The 25,219-nt window shown below is 49.1% G+C and overlaps 1 protein-coding gene across 10 annotated transcripts in view; it reads right to left on the reverse strand.

The window, feature by feature from the left end:
- The window catches only part of LOC310694491 (lysosomal acid glucosylceramidase-like), a 54,985-nt gene that overhangs the window by 6,955 nt on the left and 22,811 nt on the right, over nt 1-25,219 (reverse strand). For 9 of the 10 annotated variants that reach the window (XM_083477583.1, XM_083477580.1, XM_083477587.1 and 6 more), the window contains exons 3-11: nt 22,947-23,138; nt 20,855-21,001; nt 20,625-20,761; nt 17,373-17,545; nt 13,700-13,940; nt 10,411-10,635; nt 9,165-9,328; nt 7,545-7,670; nt 3,016-4,557 (exon numbers count right to left, since the gene is read on the reverse strand). In XM_083477583.1, coding sequence (XP_083333709.1) covers nt 4,401-4,557; nt 7,545-7,670; nt 9,165-9,328; nt 10,411-10,635; nt 13,700-13,940; nt 17,373-17,545; nt 20,625-20,761; nt 20,855-21,001; nt 22,947-23,138 — 1,562 coding nt within the window. In that variant the 3' untranslated portion in view covers nt 3,016-4,400. Of the gene's footprint in view, nt 1-3,015; nt 4,558-7,544; nt 7,671-9,164; nt 9,329-10,410; nt 10,636-13,699; nt 13,941-17,372; nt 17,546-20,624; nt 20,762-20,854; nt 21,002-22,946; nt 23,139-25,219 lie in introns of those variants that run through there. The other variant, XR_014519730.1, reaches the window with a different exon arrangement.

Raw genomic sequence — 25,219 nt, forward strand, 5'->3', positions numbered from 1 at the left:
GAGATGCAAAGAGTGGGAGGCTTGTGACATCGGGTGGGGTTTGGGCCTCGTGGCGCCACAGGCCTTTTATGTCCTCAACAAAGGGTACAGAACCTGTGGTCTTTTGGGTGCTGCTGGGCTCCCAGCTCCCATCGCCGGCCGTGGTGGTTGGGGCTGCTGGGATCCAAAATCCTACATCATCTCTACACTACCCTTTAGCCTGGGATTGTTATCAGGTTTAGCAGATCTCACTCCATCCATCTTGTGTGGCTCTGCTCAAATAAGGACCTTAAGGGGGGAGGAAATGTATTTCGGGTGAAATTAGTCTCCAAGGGGCAGTGCTCAAGAGGGAAAAGGAAGAAGGGGCAACCATTTGAATCAAATTCCATCCCAAGTATGGTAGTTTCCAACCATAGGGCTGGAATATACAGTGGTGCCTCGCAAGACGAAATGAATTCGTTCCGTGAATTTTTTCGTCTAGCGAATTTTTCATCTTGCGAAGCACGGTTTCCCATAGGAATGCATTGAAAATCAATTAATGCATTCCTATGGTCAAAAAAAGTCCAAACAAAGCCAAATTTGGTACAACAAGAGTTTATTAAGTGCTCTTTAAAGTCACACATACTGTAAAGAGCATTGCAAAATTCAAACCCAGAATTTTTTTTAAAAAACAGCAGAGTGGCCCAATGGTCACAGAAAATCATAAAAATGCATAAAAAACCACACAAGCTTCCAGATTCTTGCAAACCCCTTCCCAACACCAAGTCCTTGAATTCCAAACACCCCAGCCCAAAATCCAACCCCCCCAAAAAAAGTTTTAAAAGCTTAACTTACCAAATGGCTGCAAAAGAAGTTTTGGAAAAGCTTCAAAAATCACCAAAGTCTTTAAAAACCTCAAAAAAGGCTGCTATGTACACTGCGTTCTATGAGTTGCTCCTCGAAGTCAAGTCGCAACTGTATTAACGGTGTTAAGAAAAAGGAAACAAACTTGCAAGACGTTTTCGTCTTGCGAAGCAAGCCCATAGGGAAATTCGTTTTGCGAAGCACCTCCAAAATGGAAAACTCTTTCGTCTAGCGAGTTTTCCGTCTTGCGAGGCATTCGTCTTGCGGGGCACCACTGTATATTTTAAAAAACCACCTACAGAAATGTTCTTGGAGCTGAAATGTCAGTCCTATTGAAAGAGCTCTTGTATGTTCACTCTCCAACCAACCCCCCTGCAAAGCGAGTAAAACCTAGAATCCGTTTCCGCACTTTGTTGCCTAATGGAGTACATCTTCCTTTTTTTCCCTCGTGGTTGCATTTCGTGAAATCATTTGACAAGATTTTCATCTTAAAACTTTGCACAAATAATCCTGGCTGGGGCTGTGGACATATGACTGTTTTTGTCAATTCCCCCCCCCCCTTTCGTTTGGTTGGCCTGAGCAAGGGAAGAGCTGTTTGAAGCGTAATAGTGCCTTCTGCAGCAATTGCCAAATAGCTGGCAGATTTCCTGTGAATAATTTTTTGGGGAGGGGGTGGGGGGTTGTGGGGGGGTGCTAATTCTGTCCTGTAACTTGGGAGGTGGCGGAGGCATCTGTGGTGATGGAGCTTCAAGAGACTCCGTCTGTCTTAGCGGCAGCCAGGTGACCAAGAGCCAGTGTGGTGTAGTGGTTAAGAGTGGTAGACTCGTAATCTGGTGAACCAGGTTCGATTCCCCGCTCCTCCACATGCAGCTGCTGGGTGACCTTGGGCTAGTCACACGTCTTTGAAGTTCTCAGCCTCACTCACCCCACAGAGTGTTTGTTGTGGGGGAGGAAGGGAAAGGAGAATGTTAGCCGCTTTGAGACTCCTTAGGGTGGTGATAAAGCGGGATATCAAATCCAAACTCTTCTTCTCTTCTTCTTGTAGGGGAAATACCATGTACACATTTTTAGCACTATGCAACAAACACTCTTTCCAAACCCAAGGACTACCTCCTGTCTATCTCACCTACCTATCTCATCTCTTCCAAAACACATGTAAAACTTTTAATGTCGTATTCTATCGCTGTAACGCACCCTTAGGGAACCTCAGGGGTGAGAAGGGTGGGAAATAAGTAAACAATTCACTTTGAATGGGAGACTATTCCTGTAGTGGTTGGGAGTTACTCGTGCGTAATCCTGCCCCGTTTGAGCATTAGATTGCCTGGTTAAACCCTCCGGACTGCACAGCCCATCTCAGCGTGGCTGCCCTTAGTCACTTGTAGAATCTGTCTGTGGGCGTTTCTTAAAGCGCTGCCAACATAAGAGCTGTTTGACGCCCAATCGTCGCCGCCTCTCACTGCGCGGGAGTCTCCTGCGCAGGGTGGGCGTGGGCAGCGGGGTGCTTGGGCTCTCCTCGCTAACTTCCAACGAAGAGTCCTGGAGCCCCTGCACCTCCCTGTCCCGTTGCTCTCCTGGATCCCTGGTGTTACACTTATTCCCTTCTCCTTCTTCCCAGCTGAGTCTCCCCCTAGCGCTGGGACCTTCCCCTGCAGAATCAGAGACCCTCTCCTTCTCCCGTGCCTCTGATGTCAGTTCCCTGACAATTCCCAACCTCCTTTTCAGTTCTCTGGAAAACTCAAAATACCCAAGTTGATGGGAAAGGATGCAGCTCAGGAATACAGCTTCGCATATTCCTAGTTCAATCTCTGGTTTCTCCAAGAAGGGATAGGAATGTCTCCTGCCTGAAATGATGGGGAGACGCTGCCAATCAGAGTTGCCAGTACTGAGCGGATTGGGCCAGTGGTTTGGCTCAGCTAAGGGGAAGTTTCCCTTGCGTCCGATCTTCTTTTGTTGTCCTTTATCCTAAGAACAAGCAATCTTCCATGCAAAACAAGGGGATTAATGCCTTCCTTTAAGATAGAGTATGGTAACCTCATGATATGTAAAATAGCACAAGTACAAAAATTCTGAATACAGAAGGAGGGATGTCATGGAATTCTACTCAGTATTGATCCAGAGCAGATTCCAGCGTATAGTTAGCAGAGTAAAAACTTAAACACGTTGCAGGATTCCCCAAAAATAGACCAGAGGCAATTGTATTTCATCCAGCAGAGCTTTACTGCTACTGAAGGCAAATGAACATAAAGGTCACAAATCCACTACATTCGGGATTGGCACTGTCCGTAAGAAATCCAGTTGCAGCAGACTTAACTTAAAAATTCCAATAACTTATAATAAGACTGAACCTTAACACTATATACAGAATGCCACACCAGAAGGAAAAGAGATAGAACGAGAAACTGAAACCGAGGCTCCTTCTGGCCTATTTTTATAGTCAGCATGCTCTTGACAGAAAAAAAAGAGAACCATTTAAGCCAGCTGTACTCAGCTTCTCTGAAGGAATAACCCAAATATCAGGAACCTTCTGCTTCTTTCTTTCACACAGAGAAGCTTCCAGAACCCTCTTGAATTAAGAAGAATGAGAAATATCTCTGCACATCAGATCGATACTTTCTGCACTAAGAAATGCAAACTGCCACTCTCTACTTCAAGAATAAAGCCTCCAAGCTTTTAACCCAGCTATAGACTAACCCAATTCCTCCTCCCACCCCCAGCACAAAACCCAAGAAGGAGCACCCAAGTCCTGTCCTCGTTCTCTCTGCTTGGACCCCGTCAGCCACACGAATGCAGAAAAACATATCTGCGTTAGGGAGGGTTCAAATCACATTTAATGCTTGAAAAATGAGTGTCTGATTATAGCCCTGGGAAAAAGGAAGAGAGTTTATGTATGCCTTTTGGTGGGGTGGCGGAAGGGACGTGGGAATCTGTAAGCAGGCATCTCCTAGCCTCCCTATTCCAGGTCTGGGCAGAGTCTCACCTCCTTTCCACATTGTCCCAACAATTGCCAGGGGCTGCTGGACTGAGGAGGAATGGGGGGAGTCGCTGCCCCCTTCTCCTGAAGCTTCCCAAGGGCAGGAGGACAGTATTGAGTTAGAACAGTGGTTTGCAGAAGGGCATAGTCCAGCGGGGGAAAGCTGGGAAATACTGGGTGAGGAACAGCTAGAAGCGGAAACACCAGGAGGGAGACATCTGGCAGATTCAGTGTCCTTGGACAGCATTCCTGACCCCCCTTCGCCTAGGACTAGACGGGCTCCAAGAGTGATAGAACAGAGAGCGCAGCGGCAACAAGCTCAGGTTACCCGATGTAGGAGTGGCGCAGATTAATGGGGACAGAGCAGGGGAAAACCTTTACTGGGAGCACCGCCATTTCTAGAGAGATATGCATTCCTTTGTCTCTCGCTGTGATTATTAAAGAACTAACTGGTAAGAACGCTCCTTTAGTTTGATCTGCTTATTTACTGGCACTGGGGAAGGGATCTGATTCCCCGAAAGCCTGACAACAATCAGGCTCTATCCACGATCTTGAGGTTTGCAGGATGAGGCAGGGGGAAGATTGAGGCTGCTTCCATGCATCCGGGTCACTTTGTGGGGAGAAGGCATTTCCCTTGCCCGTTTCCTCCGAGGCAGGTAGTGGATGTCTTCCACAGGTAAGTCTGGATGGAGTTGGCCGGAGCCACATCCTCAATGTAGCCAAGCTGACCATCTGAGATGCTGAAAGGCACATTCCAGATACACCTGAGGGACAGAGGAAAGGTCTGGGTCAGGGGTTGGGATGGCGCAGGGCACAGAACCACCCCTATCCCCACCAGGGTTGCCAGGAAAAGGTAGGGGCACCCCTAGAAATATTTTATATATTTTTTAATAATTTCATTATTTATAACCCACCCATCTGGCTGGGTTGCCCCAGGCTTCCTGGTGAATTTCTGCACTACTGGGAAGTGGGCAGATTGGGCATGCAAGGGGTGCCCTAGTATAATCCCTGGCATCTCCAGGCAGGGCTGGGAAAGACTCCCTCTTTGAATGCCCTAGAAAGCCAGTGCCAGTCCCCGCAGACAGTTCTGAGCTAGGTGAACCCATGGTCTATGCGCCAGGTGATGAGCCCAGGTGGCAAGGTGGGGGGCAGGCAGAAAAAAGTACCGTATTTTTCGCTCCACAAGACGCACTTTTTCCCTCCTAAAAATTAAGGGGAAATGTCTGTACGTCTTATGGAGCGAATGTGTGGTCGATCGCTGGCTCCCTTTCCGGCCCCGGCCCCTTGCCCAGGCCTCCATTGTTGAATGTTCTGCAGACGGAGGCTGTTTGTTTCCCCAGCGACATGTGACTGGCCAATTAGATTATCTGTCTGGAAACTGTAGAAACGGCTCCCTTTCCTTTCCTAAAGAAGCTGCAGAACTGTGAGTTGAACCCCATAAGAACAGGATTTTTCCCCTTTGCAAAGTAAGCTCAACAACTTTGAGCTGATCCTCAAAAAAGCAGGGGTTTTCCCCTTTGCAAAAGAAGCTGCAAAACTGTGAGCGGATCCCCCCAAAAATGGGGCTTTCCCCCTTTCCTCCTCTAAAAACTAGGTGCGTCTTATGGAGCGAAAAATACGGTATATCTGAGTCCCAACAAGCCAGCAGTCAAAAGGGAGGCAAGCTGATGGAGAGATGCAAACTGCCTTGCTTTCAACAAGAGGTAGGGTTGCCAGATCTCCAGGGCGGAACCGAAGCCTTCAAGTTTGTCTGGGCTGTTCTAGAGAGCCAGGATGAAGCCTGAGTCTCCATCTGGGTCAGAGCACCCAATATTTGTTTATCACTATTCAGAAGACTGTGCACGCAGCTTGAAAGCCGCAGCCCAGCAGCAGCTAGCCTCAAGCTGTAGAATAGGTTCCCCGTGTCTCCTGGGTAATAGATTACCGTCGTAGAATTGTAGAGCGGGAAGGGACCACGAAGGTCATCCATCCCAACCCCCTACAATGCAGGAATCCTTAGCCCAACGTGGGGCTCTGTGGGATGTATCATCACTGTAGCAGTCAAATACAACATTTCCTGTTTCCTAGAGTGGACGCACAGGGGAATGTTGCTCCAGACAGGGAGGACTTCCTGCCATACCTATTCTGGAGCCTCCTCCCCCTGTGTAGATGGGCGTGACCCTGGGAGACCCTATAAAAGGGCTAGTCACACAGCCGTCTTCCTCTTTTCGCCTTTTTCCATTTTCTCTTTTGCCATCTTCCTCTCTGCTGGCTCTTAGCCAGCAGCACAAGGCTCGTCCTTACAGAGGATGGAAGCCACAAGGTAGAAAGGTAACTGGAACCACAAGATTAAACCTGCCTTCAGGAGACTACTGTGAACTGAATGTAAGTAAATTTTACCATTACAATGGTACCTTGGGTTAAATACTTAATTCGTTCCGGAGGTCCGTAGTTAACCTGAAACTGTTCTTAACCTGAAGCACCACTTCAGCTAATGGGGCCTCCCACTGCCACCGTGCCGCTGGAGCACGATTTCTGTTCTCATCCTGAAGCAAAGTTCTTAACCTGAAGCACTATTTCTGGGTTAGCGGAGTCCTTAACCTGAAGCGTATGTAACTTTTAAAGAAGACTGTCGTGTTGCTATTATTTTTAAGAGGGAAAGAAAGCGGAATTGACCAAGAACAATCCAATCTGGACAAGCCAGACTGCATTGCTCAATTTACGTCCTTACCTCTCTCGCCCTGACCTAGCCACTGTGATCCACGCGACGGTCACCTCCAGACTGGATTATTGTAACTCGCTCTACGTGGGGCTGCCCTTGAGACTGACCCGGAAACTCCAGCGGGTGCAGAATGCTGCAGCGAGACTCCTTACGGGGTCCTCGCTGCGGGATCACATTCACCCAGTGCTTTTCCAGCTGCACTGGCTCCCAGTGGAGTACAGGATCAGGTTTAAGGTGCTGGTTTTAACCTTTAAAGCCCTATACAGCCTAGGACCCTCGTACCTACGGGACCGCCTCTCCTGGTATGGCCCATGAAGGACCTTACGGTCTTCAAACAAAAACATCTTGGAGGTCCCAGGCCACAGGGAGGTTAGGCTGGCCTCAACCAGAGCCATGGCTTTTTCAGCTGTGGCTTTGATCTGGTGGAACGCTCTGTCACAAGAGACTAGGGCCCTGCGGGACTTGACATCTTTCCGCAGGGCCTGCAAGACAGAGCTGTTCCACCAGGACTTTGGCCAAGGCACAGCCTTTGGTGATCCTCACAGAACTCTAGCCCAATGGTTGCCATTAAACTTTAATTTAAACTTTAATTTAAACTGATTTTATAATGAATTGATTTTAGAATGCTGTATTATTTTACTGTTGTTAGCCGCTCTGAGCCCAGCTTCGGCTGGGGAGGGTGGGATATAAATAAAATGTATTATTATTATTATTATTATTATTATTATTATTATTATTATTATTAAATTATTCTAACAAATCCATCAACTTGCTTCTAACAATGTGCAAGGGAATGTGTTCTGCTTCTTGCTCACTACCATGAGTGAGGAGGGATAATATTTAATCAATATATCCTCGCCTACGTTCCTCAACATTCCCACAGTCTCGAACCCAAGACCTTGAGATTATAAATAGAGTCTCATGCTCTACCGACTGAGCAGTTTTGCTGGAACGTGCTGTGTGCTCCAGCCCCGAAGTTCTCCCAGGGCCCGCAAAGACCTGCTGACGGCCAGGCAAACTGCTCTTCCTTCCCCAAGGCTGCGCACTCACTTGTTAAGCACAACCACCACTGCCACGCCATCTGGGCGTAGGAAGCCCTCGGTCTGTAGTTGGCATTTGCCCAGGAGGCTCTTGCAAGCCAGGAAGACTCGGACGGAACCTTCCGGGATGAACTTGCTGGGGAGAGAAAAGAGAAATTAGGAGGAGGGTGGCGGGGAAAGAGGATCGACGCTGTGCTCTATACAGCAAACCCATGCCATCGGTATATCTTCGCATCTGCATAAAAAAGTACATTTCGGGTGTGAGGGGTAGGGGGGTCAAGGGGGTGGGTGAGGGGTGAAGGGAGGGGGATGGTCAGGGGTAGGAGAAGGGCCAAGGGGTAGGCAGTAGCGATCAGGAGAGGCAACCCCCAGTATATATTGTCTTTGAAATACTACTCAGTATTGATCCAGAGCAGAACTCAGATGTATAATTAGCAGAGTAACAACTGAAACACGTTGCAGGATTCCCCCAAAATAGGCCAGAGGCAATTAATATTTCATCCAGCAGAGCTTTACTGCTACTGAAGGCAAATGAGGGTAAAGGTAAAGGGACCCCTGACCATTAGGTCCAGTCGTGGCCGACTCTGGGGTTGTGGCGCTCATCTCGCTTTATTGGCCGAGGGAGCTGGCGTACAGCTTCCGGGTCATGTGGCCAGCATGACTAAGCCTCTTCTGGCGAACCAGAGCAGTGCACGGAAACGCCGTTTACCTTCCCGCTGGAGTGGTACCTATTTATCTACTTGCACTTTGATGTGCTTTCGAACTGCTAGGTGGCAGGAGCAGGGACCGAGCAATGGGAGCTCACCCTGTCGCGAGGATTCGAACCGTGACCTTCTGATCGGCGAGTCCTAGGCTCTGTGGTTTAACCCACAGCGCCACCCGCGTCCCTTTGCAAATGAGCATAATGGTCACAAATCCAATACATTCAGGATTGGCACTGTTCATAAGAAATCCAGTTGCAGCAGACTTGAACTTATAATAAGTCTGAACCTTGACACTCTAGCATACTATGTACAGAACACCACACTGGCAGGAAAAGAGATGGAAAGTCAAACCTAGGCTCCTTCTGGTCTATTTTTATAGTCAGCATGAGCTTGACAGAAAGAGATAAGAGAACCAGTTTAAGCCAGCTGTACTCAGCTTCTCTGAAGGAATAACCCAAACATCAGGAACCGTCTGCTTGTTTCTTTCACACGGAGAAGCTTCCAGAACCCTCTTGAATTAAGCAGAATAGGAAAGGTCTCTACCCATCAGATCAATGCTTTCTGCACTACAGAATGCAAACAGACATTTCTGTCTGTATGAATGTGTGTATTGTTCCACGCTACCCCGTTCTCCAAGGGGAGCTCACCCACGTTTGTGTTTCTTTTTGGGAATGAGGGAGGCTGATATATGGTTTGTTTACATATATATAGTTACCTGAGCCTACAGCGGAGCCACGCACAACATTAACAGCCCAAGATAATTATGACAATTAGCATTTTTAATTAAGCTTTAATTGTCATGATTACCAGAACCAAGACAGCTACGTGAAAAGGTGCATTATGCTGGTGCCACAGAGCTTCTTTGATTACCCTCAGGGGCATTCTTGGTGGGCAGTTACAGCCAAAGTCACCCTCTGAAGCCTTACCTGAAATGAGCTAAGTGGTAGAACATGGGTTGCTTGTAGAACTCGTCTTTTGCAGCGTTCACGATGATTGGGCTGTCCACAAAGTTGTCAACGAAGTTGGGTCCCCCGCGCATATCCAGGGCCAAGTTCCAGTCGATCCAACCCACAACATGGTTGCGGATGGTCTGCAAGGGCTCAAAGGGCATAGGTCAGCCAGGGAGGTGGGAGGGAGGAGGGGGTGGCCCACCAAGGGGAAGGGGTAGGGGGCTCCACAGCTGAGCCTGCAAGAGGTCCCAGGGACCCCATCTCTGGGAAAAGACTTCTGACTGATTCCCCCCCCCCCCAAACCACTTCCACCCAGGGCTGGATATACACTGACCTGTTTAGCGTTATTTCCCGCTATTATAATTATATTAGACACAGCGGAACCTCGGTTTTCAAGTATTTCAGAAGCTGAATGGCCCAAACCCGGAAGTGATTGCTTCCGTTTTTGAATTTCCGCTGCGTGTTTTTCTTTTTTTCCTCAATGGCTTTTGCCAACTGCCCATCGCTCCTCGGTTTTCGAGCGTTTCGGAAGTTGAATGGTCTTCCAGAACGGATTAGGTTCGAAAACCGAGGTTCCACTGTATGTCGTTCTAAAACATCAAAGAGCACACATGTTCATTAAAATGTTTTTTTACCTTGGCTTTTTCCCGTCAAGGTAAAGATGTAGGATGTCGTATGTCCATCTATGTTGCCAAAACCATTCATTAACCCTCCCTTAACGTTAAAGAAGGGACGCGGGTGGCGCTGTGGGTTAAACCACAGAGCCTAGGGCTTGCCGATCAGAAGGTCAGCGATTCGAATCCCCGCGACGGGGTGAGCTCCCGTTGCTCGGTCCCTGCTCCTGCCCACCTAGCAGTTCGAAAGCACACCAGCGCAAGTAGATAAGTAGGTACCGCTCCGGCGGGAAGGTAAACGGCATTTCCGTGCGCTGCTCTGGTTCGGCAGAAGCGGCTTAGTCATGCTGGCCACATGACCCGGAAGCTGTACGCCGGCTCCCTCGGCCAATAAAGCGAGATGAGCACCACAACCCCAGAGTCAGCCATGACTGGACCTAATGGTCAGGGGTCCCTTTAACATTAAAGAACATGAGTGTAGATCCAGCCCTAGCCTGCGTGGGCACCGCAGTGCGTTCGCTCACCCCCACCCCTCAGATGAAGATTTTCGGAAAGCTCCCTCTTCTCAAGTTGCTGCTACAGTGGGCCCATGGGTAGCAGTACCTTACCTCCAAGATATTCTGGCTATACTTGACGCCCCGGTCCCAGCTCCCGAGGTCCACTCTCATGACATTCGGTGGATAACCGTTACAAGATTCCGTGTAGAGGAGGAAGTAATTGGGGAAGAGGGAGTGTGTGGGATCCAAAGTCAGGCTCGGAAGGGTTGTGGGATCGTAGTACCAGTGGATTCCAATGCCTGAAATGTACCTGCCGGAACTGCTGTTTCCAAGGATCTGCCAAAGGAGGGGGGAAGGCCAAAGCTTTCATTCTTATTTGCACCAGGGAGGAAGGAATTCGAGTGTCCTTTGCCTATCCCTTGGCTTGTCAGTGGGCGGGGGCAATTTAAAAATATTGTCTCCCACCCCTCCACCCCACCTTAAAGTTAATGGCAGGCTGATAGAATCATAGAATCATAGAATCATAGAGTTGGAAGAGACCACAAGGGCCCTCGAGTCCAACCCCCTGCCAAGCAGGAAACACCATCAGAGCACTCCTGACATATGGTTGTCAAGCCTCTGCTTAAAGACCTCCAAAGTAGGAGACTCCACCACACTCCTTGGCAGCAAATTCCACTGTCAAACAGCTCTTACTGTCAGGAAGTTCTTCCTAATGTTTAGGTGGAATCTTCTTTCTTGTAGTTTGGATCCATTGCTCTGTGTCCGCTTCTCTGGAGCAGCAGAAAACAACCTTTCTCCCTCCTCTAGGTGACATCCTTTTATATATTTGAACATGGCTATCATATCACCCCTTAACCTCCTCTTCTCCAGGCTAAACATGCCCAGCTCCCTTAGCCGTTCCTCATAAGGCATCGTTTCCAGGCCTTTGACCATTTTGGTTGCCCTCCTCTGGACACGTTCCAGTTTGTCAGTGTCCTTCTTGAACTGTGGTGCCCAGAACTGGACACAGTGCTCCAGGTGAGGTCTGACCAGAGCAGAATACAGTGGCACTATTACTTCCCTTGATCTAGATGCTATGCTCCTATTGATGCAGCCCAGAATTGCATTGACTGATGTGTTTCTCCTTGCTCAGGCAAAGAGAAGATGGAGTGCCGAGTCAAAAGCAGTGTTCCAAAATGATTGGGTGCGGCTGCACACCCCTCAGCTGCCCCGGTTTGGCTGGGGAGGTCCTGGAATTCGTAAAGCCATCACGACTTCTGACTTGAAATCGCCACGAGGGAGAGAGAGGTGGTGGTGGCCGATCGCAGAGGCTAGGCAGGGTCTCCAAGGTAAATGCTTGCTTTTTAATGTTAGGTTAGGAATAAAAGGGGAAGCGGGTGGCGCTGTGGGCTAAACCACAGAGCCTAGGACTTGCTGATCAGAAGATCAGCGGTTCGAATCCCCGCGACGGGGTGAGCTCCCGTTGCTCAGTCCCTGCTCCTGCCAACCTAGCAGTTCGAAAGCACGTCAAAGTGCAGGTAGATAAATAGGTACCGCTCCAGTGGGAAGGTAAACGGCGTTTCCGTGCGCTGCTCTGGTTCGCCAGAAGCGGCTTAGTCATGCTGGCCACATGACCCGGAAGCTGTATGCCGGCTCCCTCAGCCAATAAAGCGAGATGAGCGCTGCAACCCCAGAGTCGGTCACGACTGGACCTAATGGTCAGGGGTCCCTTTACCCTTTACCTTTACCTAGGAATAAAAGGGCGGGGAGAGGGGAAATGGTGAGTGGGGTGGGGTGGGGTGGTTATGTTTCTGTTAGAATCATAGAATGATAGAGTTGGAAGAGACCACAAGGGCCATCGAGTCCAACCCCCTGCCAAGCAGGAAACACCATCAGAGCACTCCTGACATATGGTTGTCAAGCCTCTGCTTAAAGACCTCCAAAGTAGGAGACTCCACCACACTCCTTGGCAGCAAATTCCACTGTCGAACAGCTCTTACTGTCAGGTCTTACTGTTCTTCTACTTAGTGTATGTGTGGAGTTTTGTGTCAGCGTTACTTCTATGGGTTCTCTTAATATTCACTCGTCGTGTAACCTTGGTGGTGAGAGGGGTGGCCTAGGGTGTGGTTGGTTGTCTTTGGCTGGCTATAGTGAGATTTGTTTATGTGTGTGTGTGTGTGTGTGTGTGTGTGTGTGTGTGTGTGTGTGTTTGAATCAGGTTAGCCAGATTCATTCGTATGCTGTTGGCGGATTTTTGTTGGACTACGTACGTGATGAAGGGGAGCCATACCGGGGTGAAGGCGTCCTGTTCTACTTGGCCCCTGTCTGTTTCAGTTTATCGGTTAGTTTTTCTAATAAGGCTGTTTCTCATACTATTTGATACCATTTGTCCATGATTACTCCTGACAGGTCTCTCCAGTGTCTGGCTATGTTGTTTGTAGCTGCTGAGAGTAGGTGGGTTATGAGCTCTTTATGATGTGAGTGGGCATTATTATCTTGGAACATGTTTAGTAGGGCCAGTTCTGAGGTGACCTCTAATACTTGCTTAGGTATTTTGCATATTTCTTGTATGATTGCTGTCCAGACGAGTTGGATTTTGGGACATTCCCACCACATGTGGAGGTATGTGCCTGTGGAGGTGCATCCTCTCCAGCAATTTGGTGAGGTTCCTGGGCGTATTAGCGCTTGTTTCTGTGATGGCCTGGGATTCAGACTCGGAGGCTGAACCTGAGGAATCCCAGCCTGCACAGGAGTCCCCGCCTCCAGAACCAGCTGAGCCGGGGCTGAGGCTTGAGCCTGAAGGGTCCTCACCTGTGCTGGATCCTCAGGTGCAGGCACCAGCTGAGTCTGCTCTGGCCCCTGAGGTGATGGAGGACCCATTGCCTGCAGGTGCTCCACTCTCAGCCCCATCAGGGGAAGCTGAGGATGCCTCTGGGTCCGGTAACCCTCCAGCCTCTCCTGAGCTGCAGAGGCTCAGGGCAGAGAGACGGAGGGAACTAAGTTCCCGCAGGAGGAGTGCTCGCCTCCAGGCCAGGAGAGGCGAGTCACCTGTGGACTGGGGCCGCCCTATGCCTCGGGGCAGATAAAAGCCAGCCAGCCCCAGTCCCAGGTTGCGGGACCCCTGTGCAGGCTGGGATTCTTCAGGTTCAGACTCTGAATCAGATTCCCAGGCCATCACACCGGGTCACATTGGTGGGGTCAGTTTGGATGGCAAACTGGCTTTTCAGATCGCCATGCGGCCTGCCTGCCCATTGGGATCTGGTGGAGGTGGACGCCAGGGAGCCAAACAGCAGGCAGACCCAGAGCCAATTTTGGTGGAGTCAACAATTGCAAGGCCAGACTCCCACCATGCATTTCAGGCACTATGGGACTGCTTTGATCGAGTGCCGCTTTAATGGGAGATAGTGAACTGGGGACCTACCACTTTGGCCCAGTTGAGGATTTCGGACCTCTGGTCATCATACATGATGAGCAGGACATCTTTGTGGGAGCTGGCGGCCAGTTCAGGGCCCAGGTCTAGGATGATGAAGTCTCGCGCCTCTTCGGCCGTCTGGCGGTTGACAGGGAAGTCGCCACTGGGCGAGAGGACAGCACTGTTGGGCTCGTTCTGGGGTGTCACCGCCCAGAAGGTGATGTTGTGTCTCGCGTATTCATCCAGGAACCTGGACCCCAACAGATGGAGGAAAGAGGGGATGTTAGCCCCGGCGCTCAGTACATGAAAAGGGCCAGAGCTATACTTTAGGAGGGGGCTGCGAGGGTCTCAGGGATTTTCTACCCCATCCCCAAATGTTCAGCTTTAAATTTAAATTAAAGTTTCTATTCCTTTTGCTTACAAAGAGGCAGTGGAGCAGTTGAGTAATCCTGGACTTTGGGGTTAAAAGTCCTAATGCAGGCCTTAAACCTTTAGAATTTAAAGTTTTGTTGGTAATGGGCATAGAACCTTCTTTACTGCAGATTATTATTATTATTACAGTGGTGCCCCGCAAGACGAATGCCTCGCAAGACGGAAAACTCGCTAGACGAAAGAGTTTTCCATTTTGGAGGTGCTTCGCAAAACGAACCTCCTATGGGCTTGCTTTGCAAGACAAAAATGTCTTGCGAGTTCCTGCGGGGTTTTTTTTCCTCCCCCCCTTTTTCTAAGCCGCTAAGCCGCTTATCAGCTGATCCGATAAGCTGATAAGGCGCTAAAAGCCGCTAATAGCGCTAATAGTGCTAATCCTCTAATCCGTCAATGGGCTTGCTTCGCAAGACAAAAAAACCGCTAGACGAAGAGAATCACGGAACAGATTCTTTTCGTCTTGCGAGGCACCACTGTATTAGTTGTTCTTGTTGTTGTTGTTGCTGCTGCTACTGCTGCTACTACTCTGTTCTCCATGAAGGGGGTTCTGGTAAAAGTGATGGCAGGACCTGAGAAATTTCTGTCTGTTGGCAATGGAGGACAAAAGCTCTTAATACATGTCTTACATTTAAGTCCCGCATTGCATTAATTCCTATGAATGGAACTGAAGTTGCCTTCAGCTAGGTAAAGGTAAAGGGACCCCTGACCATTAGGTCCAGTCGTGGCCGACTCTGGGGTTGCGGTGCTCATCTCGCTTTATTGGCCGAGGGAGCCGGTGTACAGCTTCCGGGTCATGTGGCCAGCATGACTAAGCCGCTTCTGGAGAACCAGAGCAGCGCACGGAAACGCCGTTTACCTTCCTGCCGGAGCAGTACCTATTCATCTACTTGCACTTTGACGTGCTTTCGAACTGCTAGGTTTGCAGGAGCAGGGACCGAGCAACGGGAGCTCACCCCGTCACGGGGATTCAAACCGCCGACCTTCTGATCAGCAAGTCCTAGGCTCTGTGGCTTAAACCACAGCATCACCCGCGTCCCATTGCCTTCAGCTACAATGGACCTATTCCCCCTGCTGCTAACATTACATCTTCCACTTTCCCAGGCACTTTTACAGTGCGGAAGCTGCTGAAATCGGAAATATGTCTATTACTCTGGTTCATTTCTTTTAACCAGATCTTGCTGTGCACTGATGATGCAAATGCACAAGTTGGACTTTTGCAGTGTTATTTACTTTGAAACTAATAGATGATGCCACTAGAGGTCGTGATGTAGATTTAAAGTGCAGTTTATTTGTGTATGTTTTTCCACCAGGAGGCAGAAAGTTGCACTGTGATCTGACCACTTGAATATTTCACATCAGCTAATATATCCCATCATCAAATATACACCATACAGTGGTGCCCCGCAAGACGAATGCCTCGCAAGACGGAAAACTCGCTAGACGAAAGAGTTTTCCGTTTTGGAGGTGCTTCGCAAAACGAATCTCCTATGGGCTTGCTTCGCAAGACGAAAATGTCTTGCGAGTTCCTGCGGGGTTTTTTCCCTCCCCCCCTTTTTCTAAGACGCTAAGCTGCTTATCAGCTGATCCGATCAGCAGATAAGCCGCTAATAGCGCTAATAGCACTAATCCTCTAATCCGTCAATGGGCTTGCTTCGCAAGACAAAAAAACCGCTAGACGAAGAGAATCACAGAACGGATTCTTTTCGTCTTGAGAGGCACCACTGTATAGTGCATATAATAGCAACATTTTACTATGTTTTTATATATGCTGTAAGCCACCCAGAGTGGCTGGAGAAACCCAGTCAGATGGGGAGGGTATTATTATTATTATTATTAATAATAATAATAATAGTAAAGCTCAGGTATCAAAAGCCAGGGCAAAGAGATGCGTCTTCGGCATTTGACAGAAGCTGCATAATGAAGGTGCCAGTTGGATCTCTGTGGGCAGGAACTTCCACAATTTAGGGGCTGCCACAGAGAAGGCCCTCTCCCAGGCTGCCACCTGCAAGGGTTGCCATATTCCCAACAGTGAAAATCCGGCTCTCTTTTTTTGGCAAAGTTGTTGAGCTATTTGAAACGAAAATCGCCTCCCATGGCACTGCCTCTGACTGTGTTTGTTCAGGACTTTAAACTGTGCGAATGGTGCATCCAAAATACTACGCAAAGGGTTAATTCTGTAGCATTAGGATGTCTCACCACAGAAGGCAGTTTTTTCAGTTAGCTCAGCTATCAACCGCCGAGTGAGTTTTAACTGCGAGAGCAGCAGGCGTGCGGTTTGCATGTGGCCATGTGCCTCAGAGTCAGTCTGCAAATATTAGCCAGTCTCAGATACGAATTCAAGTAAACATGTTTCAGAGACACAAGTTATTATCTACCTGCCTTGTACATTCAATCTGACAAGGACAAGTATGCCGAGTCAAAGCCGTGTGTTCTTTTAAACTCTAAACCAGTGGTTCCCAACCTTTTTTTTTTTTTTTTTTTGGCCATGCCCCACCTAAGCAAGGAAATAAACCACTATCTAACCTTTATAAGGTATCTGAAGTCAGCCCAGTTTAGGGAAGTTTTTAATGTTTGATGTTTTATTGTGTTTTTAATATCCTGTTGGGAGCCACCCAGAGAGGCTCGGAAAACCTAGCTAGATGAGTGGGGAATTATTATTATTAATAATATTATTATTATTATTAATAATAATAATTAATAATATCCTGACACACACACACCTGTGACATATAATTTTTATTATTAAAAAAGTGAATTATTAATGTGGAGGAAGCCTAAAACGCCATTCACTGTTAATAACTCATTCTCAAATTGCCCCCTCCCCAAATCAAATTGCCCTCCTGTGGGGCTCAAAGCCTTTTCCCCGAGAGAAAAACAGTACGACTAAACAGGGTCAAACGAATTCCACACAACTCTGTAAAGTAGAATTACCACATAAACAACAGCATGAGATGCTCAAATTGCAATAAGCCAGCCTTGTTATTCTGGGGGGGGCCTCTCCTCCTGCTGAGTGGAGCATTTGCCCTCCCCCCCCAAGTTCTTGTTGGGATAATTTGGGATTGCATGTGAAATTGCATTAACCGCTTGGCCTGCGTCTCGGGTTCCCCCACGTCTCAATTCGGGGTCAGGGCGCCAGCAGCGTTGGGCTGTTTGAGGCAGCTCCAAGCCACGGGTCTCTGTGGCATGACTCATCCCATCCTCCCTTTCTCCAAAGAACCTGTGTGCGCATGTGCGCTGGCGGACCAGCGGGTGTTACCTGACGAAGTAGCGGGCCCACGTTTTGTGGTACATGTCTCCGGCTTTCCCCTTCAGCCTCGATTTGCCCTCCACCTTGCCGTTGACTCTCATCCAAGCTGGGCTAGACCATGGACTGGCAATAAGGGAGAGGGGTCGCTTAGATAAGGCCAGGATGCGTTGAAGGAGAGGGATCTACGGGGAGAGGTGATGGGGATCCAGTGAGCAGATCCAGGAGCATCCCAGAGATATTGAAGCAAGAAAAGGGGGGCTACCCTTATGCTATTCATATAATCAGTTATCAGTAATCAATATATTCATATATGCCCACACATAACAGGGCTTACAGTGATTTTATAATCCATTTGAATCAAGAAAAGCTTTTGCCTAAGCTAACTGCAAACTGCTTGGAACCGCAAGTCCAGAACCGACCTTTTACCTAGAAACATCCTTGCACCCTAGAGGAAAGGGGAAGCCATGAATCAGAAGACACTGGTACAAACTCCCCCTCAAATCCAGGCTAAAATAGTCCACGAAACAGGAAGGGCCAAACCACAAAAACTCCCTACATGAGGCAGAATGCATACGGGGAGGTAGCGCCAGGAGATTTCCTCCCTGAGTCTCATTTCCCTGTACTGTCAGAACTAGGGAAAAGGCAGTGGCGTAGCATGGGGGATGCAGGGGGGGCCGGCCGAACCGGGCGCAACATCTGGGGGCGCGCGCTCGCACTCGCAGCTCTCTGCCCCTACCTGGCTCACTCACTCTCTCTCACTGCAGTGCTGGCTGGGCGAATCCGATCCGAGCCGCCGGGTTGCCGCCCACTGTGGAGGGGGGGTGCCAGGCGTGCGGTGCGGAGAGAGAGCGAGGGACTATCTGGGGGAGGGACAGTGCAGCGGCCGCCCAGCGCAGCGCTGAGCGCGGGAGAGAACCACACCAGACCAGACCAGGCAGCAGCAAGAAGAAGCTGGCAGCGGCGGCAGGTTAGGGGTTAGGGGGCGCAAATTACTTGCCTTGCCCCGGGTGCTGACAACCCACGCTACGCCGCTGGGAAAAGGTCAGACTGTTCATCATTGTGCAGACAATGGAAAGAAGATGTTGGGAGTGAACTCTGTGCACGGCCAGGGACATGGCAAGAAGCGCTAACTGGTTATTTTTCTCTGGCGTGCATGACTGTCTCATGATCTGTGATTTGCTCAGGTATATAACCTCAGGATTTGTATGCTTCGGGGTCCCAGTCTTTTGGACAGGGTCCATTATTGCTCAGCAATAAACCCTCACCTTCTTTTTCTCCAAAGCTGTGTCTGTCTGGTCCTTTTTCCGCCCTAAGCGGGTACCACTATATTTTCACGTGCTTCAATATTAGGGCCCATACCTGAGGCCTAGGGGGCCAGCCCCAGGGACGTCATCGAGCGGGGCAGGTTAAGCACGGAGCGCAGTCCCTGGGGGCATGGCATTCAAATTTAAATCGCAGTGTCTAAACCAGGCTTCCTCCTCAGCCTCGGCCCTCCAGATGTTTTGAGACTACAGTTCCCATCATCCCTGACCACTGGTCCTGCTAGCTAGGGATCATGGGAGTTGTAGGCCAAAAACATCTGGAGGGCCGAGGTTGAGGAATTTACAAACGAGGAATTTACATTGCTGGATGGAAATGGAGGCAAACCTTTGCTAAAGGTCCAGCGAAGTGAGGGAATCCTTACTTCTTAACCTGGTTAGGGAGGCCGGGTGGAGATTGTGCTCTCATCCACCTGGGGGGGTGGGGGCGAGCAGGAAAATCCCTATAGACTTCCAAGTTGGGTTTGGGGGTCTGGCGACATCCACAGCCCCACAAAAAGTCACCCCATTGGCCAGGCTCTCCTCTCCTGAGTAGCCTCTGGAGGAATTGCATAAGCCCCTGGGGACTGAGGGGATTTGTAGTTTTAGGGTGTGTGTAGGGATGGAGGCAAAATCCAGTTTGCTTTTTGTCTTTCAGCGCAACACGCACTAATTCGCATGGGCTGAGGCAGAGAAATATCTGTCGGAACGGGCACTTCTCTGAAATTTGCAATAAACCAAATAACGTTTATCAAAACGTGTCTATTGGGGGAAAATGTTGGGGTGGGAAATGCATATTGTATACATATGTATATACAGTGGACGCTCGGGTTGCGAACATGATCTGTGCGGGATGCATGTTCGCAACCCGTACCGCTCGCAACCAGCGTCTGCACATGTGTGGATTGCGATTTAGCGCTTCTGCACATGCGCAAAGCATGATTTAGCGCTTCTGCATATGTGCAGAAGTAACCAGTTCCTGTACTTCCGGGTTTTGGTAGAAGAGTTTGGATTTGATATCCCGCTTTATCACTACCCTAAGGAGTCTCAAAGCGGCTAACATTCTCCTTTCCCTTCCTCCCCCACAACAAACACTCTGTGAGGTGAGTGGGGCTGAGAGACTTCAGAGAAGTGTGACTAGCCCAAGGTCACCCAGCAGCTGCAGGTGGAGGAGCGGAGATGCGAACCCGGTTCCCCAGATTGCAAGACTACCGCTCTTAACCACTACACCATACTGGTGGTCCGTAACCTGGAAAAACACAGCCTGAAGCGGCTGTAGCCCGAGGTACTGTATATACATATATATATGTATGTATGTACATATGCATATGTATATTATATGTATATGTATACATTCATGAAAATAAGATACAGAAATGCATTATGTTAGGGAAATCTACTTGCAGAAATGTGTACCGTGGTACCTCGGAAGTCAAACAGATTCCATTCCGGAAATCCGTTTGACTTCCAAAACGTTCGGAAGCCGCGGAAGCCAAATCGGGCGTTCGGCTTCCAAAAGAGCATTCGCAAACCGAAACGCTCACTTCCAGGTGTGCGGCGTCCGGGAGCCGAAAACGTTCGACTCGCAAGGCGTTCAGGATCCAAGGTACGACTGTACTTTAGGGGGAAAGTGCATCTTAAAACACTGGTGAATTTTCACGAACTGTCCTGTGGCTGTTCCACAAAGCTACATTTCCGTTTTTAAAACAGAGTTTCTCGCTGTAACTTTAGCTCTTCGTTGTTGCAAAACAAGCCTGAACTGCAGTTCCGTTAAGGGTGCTGAGAGTCCTTAGGGGCAGACAGAAGCCTTTCATGGCTGTTGAAAGCATCAGCATAAAGCTTTCATTTTTGTGGTGTGAATGTGACCTCAGGTTTGCCCCTGGAGAAGGGAGTCTGCTACTGGTATCTGGGAGAACCACAGGAGGGGACCAGAGGCCTCCTCTTTCAAGACGGCTCCACTCACTCTGAGCTTGGTGTCCTCCTGCACTAGGCTGAAACATTTCAGCTCAAAGTCGTCGGGGCAGTCGTCGTCGTAAGAGTACGGGCGAGTGGAGAAGTCCGAACAGCCAATGGGCAAGCGCAAAAGGTTGTACTCAATGCCTGGCAGCGAGATGGGGAGGGAAACAGGGGACTTTAAGTGAATCGATTTATGGATTAAATAAATACAAAATACAAACCTCTGGATTTGCTTACCGTCTTTGGAGAAGTAGGACCGGAGGAGGTGCTCTTGGGCTGGTGGAGACAACTGCAGGATATTAATGGAGGAGGAGTCTGTGTGGGAGCCACCAAAGCCTTTAATACACTGGTAGTGAACGCAGGGATTGTAAGAATACAGGAGGCCTTCAGAGGAGGTAGAGATGGAGGACGTGAGTTAGGTCTGGGAGAAGAAGAGCTTACTAGAGCTGCTCAGTGGCGTAGCGTGGGGGGTGCAGGGGGGCCCGGCAGCACCGGGCGCAACATCTGGGGGTTAGGGTTAGGGGGCGCAAATCCACGGGTTAGGGGGCGCAAATTACTTGCCTTGCCCCGGGTGCTGACAACCCACGCTACGCCACTGGAGCTGCTCATAGCCTCCTTCCCAATCTCAGCCCCAATTGCCTCTAACCCAGCCCAGAATTACCCCGAGTCCATTGCGGTGGGGTGGGGTAAGAAGGAGTTGCTACTTCTTCCTCCGCCCTGACTGAGAGCAGGAGGGTTGACTCCCAGGGCCGTCTTTACCCGGGGGTGCAAGGGGTGTGGGGCACCTGGGCACCGAATTCTGGGGGGCGCCCAGCAGCAGCAGTGGGGTCAGCTGCACCTTTGACACGACTGATCTCACGCTGCTGAGATCAGTCGTGCCAAGGGTGCCGCTGACCCCGAGTGAAACATTGCAAATTGTGTTTTAATTTCATCACTTACAGTTCAAATTCGTTTAGAGCATTCGTTATAAAAATAATGTTTATTTTCGCTAATTGTCGGCATTTTCTTTGACTAACTGCTTAGTACTTAGGGCTCTACTTCACATGCATTTCAGCACACAATTTTAGTTTTCAATTTCCGCAAAAAAGCACCTAGAGCGCACACACATTATGAATTCCGCAAGCTGCATTTTTTCTTCATTTTGCGACAAATGCTAAGCGAGAAACACATTTTGGAGTAATTAGAAATTCATGGGGGCTAAACTAAATTTGGGAGCGCTGGGCGGAGCTCTGCATCCCGGCGGCGCATATGCTAAAGACGGCTCTGTTGACTCCTGCCAGGTTTTGTTTCGTCAGCATGTTAGGGATTGACATAAGAGGCCCGCCCTGACCCAGGTATTCTGGGATCAACGTGGAATCAATCCTCCTTGCCCCGCAAATTGGTCTGATGTGGTTCAGGATTTGGCCAAATGTGGTACGCTGTCCTTTATTGTCTTATAAAAATTCTAAAGCATCACAAATAAAATCAATGTTCCTAAGTGCACAAGGTAAACGCGCAAACGTATGCTCATAAACCGCATGTCTGAGGTATTGCAGGAGAGCAATCCCAAAGCCAGGACGCAGGTGGCGCTGTGGGTTAAACCACAGAGCCTAGGACTTGCCAATTAGAAGGTCGGCGGTTCGAATCCCCATGACAGGGTGAGCTCCCGTTACTCGGTCCCAGCTCCTGCCAACCTAGCAGTTCGAAAGCACCTCAAAGTGCAAGCTTCCGGGTCATGGGGCCAGCATGACTAAGCCGCTTCTGGCGAACCAGAGCAGCGCACGGAAACGCTATTTACCTTCCCGCCAGAGCGGTACCTATTTATCTACTTGCACTGGCGTCCTTTCAAACTGCTAGGTTGGCAGGAGCAGGGACCGAGCAACTGGAGCTCACCCCATCGCAGGGATTCAAACCGCGGACATTTTGATCGGCAAGCCTTAGGCTCTGTGGTTTAACCCACAGTGCCACCTGCGTCCCTATGCATGAAGAAATTGAATGCAATTTAAATAAAAACATGAAAGAAATTAAAGCATTGCAGTCCTTGTCTGCAGGCTTACAGTCTAAGAAAACATGACATGCAAGGGAGACGGGACAAGAAGGGAAGAAAGTAGGAAATTAAATCGGGCACCAGTTATTAGGCAGTTATAATGACCAGCTGGCACAGCTCAGGGACAAGAAGTACCTGATGGAGCTGGGCTTTGGGGATGGCTGATGAGCCTCACTTCCCATTTCTCTCGCTGAGGCATTCTGGTGGCACAGCTACTCCCAGGCAACAGCGGAGGAAGAGAAAGCCTGATGGAGTGGCATGTTTCTTCCTCCAACCCACCTGTTTAGAGAAGGCCCTCCTTACCTGAGCGTTTCCTGTTTGCCAAAAGCTTCCCATTGCTTCGCTCCAGGCGCTTGCCAGCCTTGCTGCTCAGGTACTTGACGAAGGTGCCCTCGGGCGGGAGGGAGAGGGGGCCCATCATGTCGCAGTAAGTTGCGTTGCAGACGCACACCATGGCACCAGGGCCGACACGCTTGGGTGCGCAAGGGGAGCTCGCTAGGTGAGAGATGGAAAAGACACAAAGATGAGCAGCAGGAGGAAAATGGCTCCTTTCAGAGGGGGTGCTCTGCACATGCTCTGAGGTGGCCTTCCCTAACATATGTGTTGTTGTTGTTGTTGTTGTTCAAATTTAACAACCAATAACTGTTTTCAGACCCTCCAAGTGTCCCTATTTTCCAGGGACAGACCTGTATGTACAGAAGCCGTCCATTTCTGTTTTGATCCCGGAATGTCCCCCTTTTCCTTAGGTAAAGGGACCCCTGACCATTAGGTCCAGTCGTGACCGACTCTGGGGTTGCGGCGCTCATCTCGCTTTATTGGCTGAGGGAGCCGGCGTACAGCTTCCGGGTCATGTGGCTAGCATGACTAAGCCGCTTCTGGTGAACCAGAGCAGCGCACGGAAACACCGTTTACCTTCCCGCCAGAGCAGTACCTATTTATCTACTTGCACTTTGACATGCTTTCGAACTGCTAGGTTGGCAGGAGCAGGGACCGAGGAATGGGAGCTCACCCCGTCACGGGGATTCAAACCGCCGACCTTCTGATCGGCAAGTCCTAGGCTCTGTGGTTTAACCCACAGGGCCACCCGTGTCCCCTTGGACGTCCCTATTTTCATCGGAGAAATGTTGGAGGTTATGTGTTTAGCCAGGGCATTTGCTGACTGAAGGCTAGTGTTCGAGGCAACTCAAGATACCTGGATGGAAGACTGCTTTTAGCCATAACTGCTTTTAGAATGTTTGTATTTTATTTTATTTTATTTTATTTTAACACAAATTGCTTTTGGAATGTTTTAGCTGTTTTAAGATGCTTCTGTTGTGATTGTGCTTTTAAATTGTGCCCTGGGCTCCCTTGGGGAGGAAAGGCGAGGTATTCTTTCAACAAATTACAAAATAATAATTGCGGTTTCTCTTTTTTCCAATCTTAAGTTCAGCTCACCACATCTGGGTTTGGGAAGGGTGCAGCTAATCATAAATTAGTTAACTGCTATTGCAGTTAATTGCTATAACTGCTGTAGGGACGCCCACAGATCCCTCAACATTAGTATAAAAACAAAAAAAGGAGAAATTCTGGTTGTACACACTGGAAACATTAACACTACAAGGCCTCAACCTTGAGGACAGCACCAGTGTCCCTTAGCTTGCACCCCCTCCAACATTTCTCCGATGAAAATAGGGACATCCTTCAAAAACGACAAGCGTAACAGTCTGGGATCAAATCAGAAACTGGGACTTCTGTAATTCCAGGACTGTCCCTGGGAAATCAAGACACTTGGAGGGTCTGTTATTTCCTGAATTGACGTTAATGCGGGCGGAAAGGCAGGATGCTATTGTTAATAATAATGATAATATAATAATAGAAAAGTTGAAAGGGACCATGAGGGTCATCTATTCCAACCCCCTGTTGGAATCTCTTGCCCAAGGTGGGCTCGAACCCACGACTTTGAGATTAAGAGCCCCGTGCTCTGCCAACTGAGCTCTCTCCCTCTGCCCTAGAAATGAGCAGATTAATAATAATAATAATAATAAATTTATTATTTATACTCCACCCATCTGGCTGACTTTCCCCAGCCACTCTGGGCGGCTCCCAATCGAGTGTTAAAAACAATACAACATTAAATATTAAAAACTTCCCTAAACAGGGCTGCCTTCAGATGTCTTTTAAAGAGAAGATATCTGCTTATTTCCTTCACATCTGGTGGGAGGGCGTTCCACAGGGCGGGCGCTACTACCGAGAAGGCCCTCTGTCTGGTTCCCTGTAACCTCACTTCTCGCAATGAGGAAACCACCAGAAGGCCCTCAGCGCTGGAACTCTATGTACATTTAATAATAATAATAATAATAATAATAATAATAATAATAATTTATACCCCGCCTATCTGGCTGGGTTTCCCCAGCCACTCTGGGCGGCTTCCAACAAAACATTAAAATACAATGACCGATTAAACATTAAAAGCTTCCCTAAACAGGGCTGCCTTCAGATGTCTTCTAAAAGTTTGGTAGTTATTTTTCTCTTTGACTTCTGGTGGGAGGGCGTTCCACAGGGCGGGTGCCACTACTGAGAAGGCCCTCTGCCTGGTT

This window comes from Podarcis liolepis, assembly GCF_965112155.1.
Source record: "Podarcis liolepis genome assembly, chromosome: 15".
Classification (NCBI taxonomy): Eukaryota; Metazoa; Chordata; class Lepidosauria; order Squamata; family Lacertidae; genus Podarcis; species Podarcis liolepis.